The sequence below is a fragment of the Corvus brachyrhynchos genome, unplaced genomic scaffold (assembly GCF_000691975.1).
Source record: "Corvus brachyrhynchos isolate BGI_N302 unplaced genomic scaffold, ASM69197v1 scaffold114, whole genome shotgun sequence".
Lineage (NCBI taxonomy): Eukaryota > Metazoa > Chordata > Aves > Passeriformes > Corvidae > Corvus > Corvus brachyrhynchos.
Window position 1 is genome coordinate 8,885,207 of NW_008238337.1, and position 2,553 is coordinate 8,887,759.

Genomic DNA, 2,553 nt, shown 5'->3' on the forward strand with positions numbered 1-2,553 from the left:
TGGGATGGATAGCAGCAGGGCTGCAAGCCAGGTAGCCTGGCTCTGCCACAGCAGGGGACTGTCAGTGTCTGGGAAGAAGCATAAGGGCAGGCAGGGAGGGGGCTGCTTTTGGGGAGGCTGGTGGTTTCATCCTTCCTGGAATGGGGTGAGGACATGTGTGAGAGCACTGAGATAAGGACAGAAATTCTCCCGTGTTCATCCCCAGTGTGGATGAATGCCACAGAGGGAGGTGAAGCAGCAGCTGGGGTGGGCTGGACGATGGGTGCCATGCTGGGCTGCCCCTCTCCCAATGCCATGAAGAGGGGTCCCCACCTTCACTGACACCCAGCAGCAAGTCAGGATCAGGCTGTGCTCCTCTGACAGCAGGATTGAGTCCCCCTCCTCTTCCTCTTGCCCCCGGCCCTTCCCCAGCATGATGAGGGAGCCAATGGCATTCCCCATCTCTGCAAAGGATGGGGCAGCAGCTGCAAAAGGAAAAGCCTGGTCTGAGCAGGGTGGTGTAGGGCAGTGGGAGGGGGATGCTGCTGGGGTTTGGGAGGACCTGCAGTCCCCTGTCAGAATGCACACAAATGGCAATGGCTCCTGCCCTGCCACGTGCCCCACTCAGGACTGCAGCTGTACTTTGCCCACTGCTCTTTCCAAGCCATTGCTGTAAAGGCTCTGCCAGCCCCTCCTCTCCCAGTCGTTTTCATCTGGCAGGTGCCTCACTGCTTCTGGAAGGCTTTTGCCTCTAGTGCTGCTGTTCTCCCATGGAGTTGAGAAAGGGACCCAAAGCCAGGCCCAGCCCCACCACGGTCCCCTGCTGTGGGGAATTCTACGGAATACAAGTGCATTCCCCTTGGGCTGGAGGGCTGCTGGGCCAGGAATGGCTGTGATGGAGTTGTCAGTGGTTCCCAGGGATGGTTCTGCCCCCATGGGGACACACTCACCTTGCTCATCAGCACCAGGGCCCTGCTGGCTCTGCAGAGCACCCAGGAGGAAGGAGGTGATGTCTCTCACTGTGGTTACGAGGCGGGTGAGGAGCTCCTGCCAGCTCGGCACCAACTCTGCAGCCTGCATGGAGACAGCCACGTCCGGCACCTGGAGCAGACACCTGCGCAGGGCTGCGATGGCTCCTGCAGAACACCCACCTCTGCTCATTGCGGGGTCAGCACAGCCCTGCCTCTCCTGCCTGAGCCCGTGGCTGACATGGCTCAGGGGCAGGGGAGTGAACAGGGCCCTGGGTGAGGGGTGTGCAAGGCAGAGGGAGTGGCAAAACAGGGAAACTGAGGCAAGGTTGTGGCACCAGCAACGAGCTGGGCCTGAGTTCTGCCATGATTCTGGCCTGCTCCAGTTCCCAGGGAGCTGCTGCAGGAGCTGCTCCCTGCCCTGTCCTGCCCTACCGGGGCCATACCGTGCATCGGTGCGGTGGCTGCTGCCCGCAGCAGGTCCTGGCACGCCACCTTGTACTGGGCTTGCAGCACGTGGAGAAGGTGCTGGGCAAAGCACAGCCCTCGGCTGGGCAGTGTCAGGGCTGCCTCAGCCTCCAGGGACAGGCTCTTCATGATGCCACTGTCTGACCTGGGGCAACAGGCAGATCCTGCTGTGAGTACCAGGGAATTCCTGCCCATCTTGTGCTATGCGGCGCCTTCCTCCCCGGTGCAGACTCCTGTACCTCAACCCTCCCCAGCTTCCCACTGCAAGGCTATTGCAAACCCAGACTGGTGAGGCACCAGTGCTGCCAACACGCTCTTGGGGGGTCCTGTGCCACCACAGGGAGAAGTTGGGGGCTGCCAGGAGCTCATACTTCTGCAGGATGGTCTTCATCAGCACAGCTCCAGCTTCAGCCTCCTGCACTCGGGGGCTGCCCAGGGTGTCCTGGGCCAGCTGAAAGAGAGCCAGGGCAATGGGCTCGGGGAATGTGGCGGGGAAGTAGCGGACAAGCAGCTCTGAGGCCAAGTCTCTGATCTGCCAGGACAGAGAAGACATGGGGAAAAGTGGGACATAGGAAAATGGGAAGCATGGTGGGTTTCCCCTCTGAGCCTGCTTGAGGCCAAGGCAGGCATCTTTATGACCTCCCCTTGGTTTTAGGAGGCTCACCTCGTTAGTGCTGTCCTGCAGGCAGCTCAGCAGCACCAACAAATTGGGCTGGGAGAAGAAGTCCCAGCAGCCGCTCTGCCTGGCGTAGCTCAGCAGTGTGGCCATGGTCCCTGTGACGGGGACACGGGGCGATGGGATGGGATTGGCTGGGAGTATCCCCACAGCTGAGGGTGATACTCCAGGCACCTTGCCTGTACTCACGTGGGGGCTGGCCTTTCTTCCTGTCGGGGCTCCAGGTGTCTGTGCAGGTCTCCAAAACAGCGACCAGGAGGAGCAGAGCCATCTTCTTCCTCTGGAAGTTGGAGCCTGGGCTGAGTGAGGCGATGCTGAGCTGCAGCAGCCATTCCACAAAACCTGTTGGCAGAAAGCACAGCAGCGAGGGATGCTGGGCACATGTCAGTCTCCCAGGGCTGTGGTGGAGGTGTTGGGTGGCCGCCTCCCCTACTGCCTGGGCGAGCTGCCCAGCCACCCCCC

At 61.1% G+C, this 2,553-nt stretch overlaps 1 protein-coding gene across 1 annotated transcript in view; it reads right to left on the reverse strand.

Annotated features, from left to right (window-relative positions):
- LOC108446845 (thyroid adenoma-associated protein homolog) overlaps positions 1 to 2,553 on the reverse strand; it is a gene marked incomplete at its 5' end in the record, with an annotated part of 13,182 nt that overhangs the window by 5,271 nt on the left and 5,358 nt on the right. Inside the window, 7 exon segments of the mRNA XM_017734740.1 lie at positions 272 to 464; positions 930 to 1,115; positions 1,394 to 1,560; positions 1,787 to 1,947; positions 2,080 to 2,189; positions 2,281 to 2,433; positions 2,521 to 2,551. Coding sequence (XP_017590229.1) covers positions 272 to 464; positions 930 to 1,115; positions 1,394 to 1,560; positions 1,787 to 1,947; positions 2,080 to 2,189; positions 2,281 to 2,433; positions 2,521 to 2,551 — 1,001 coding nt within the window.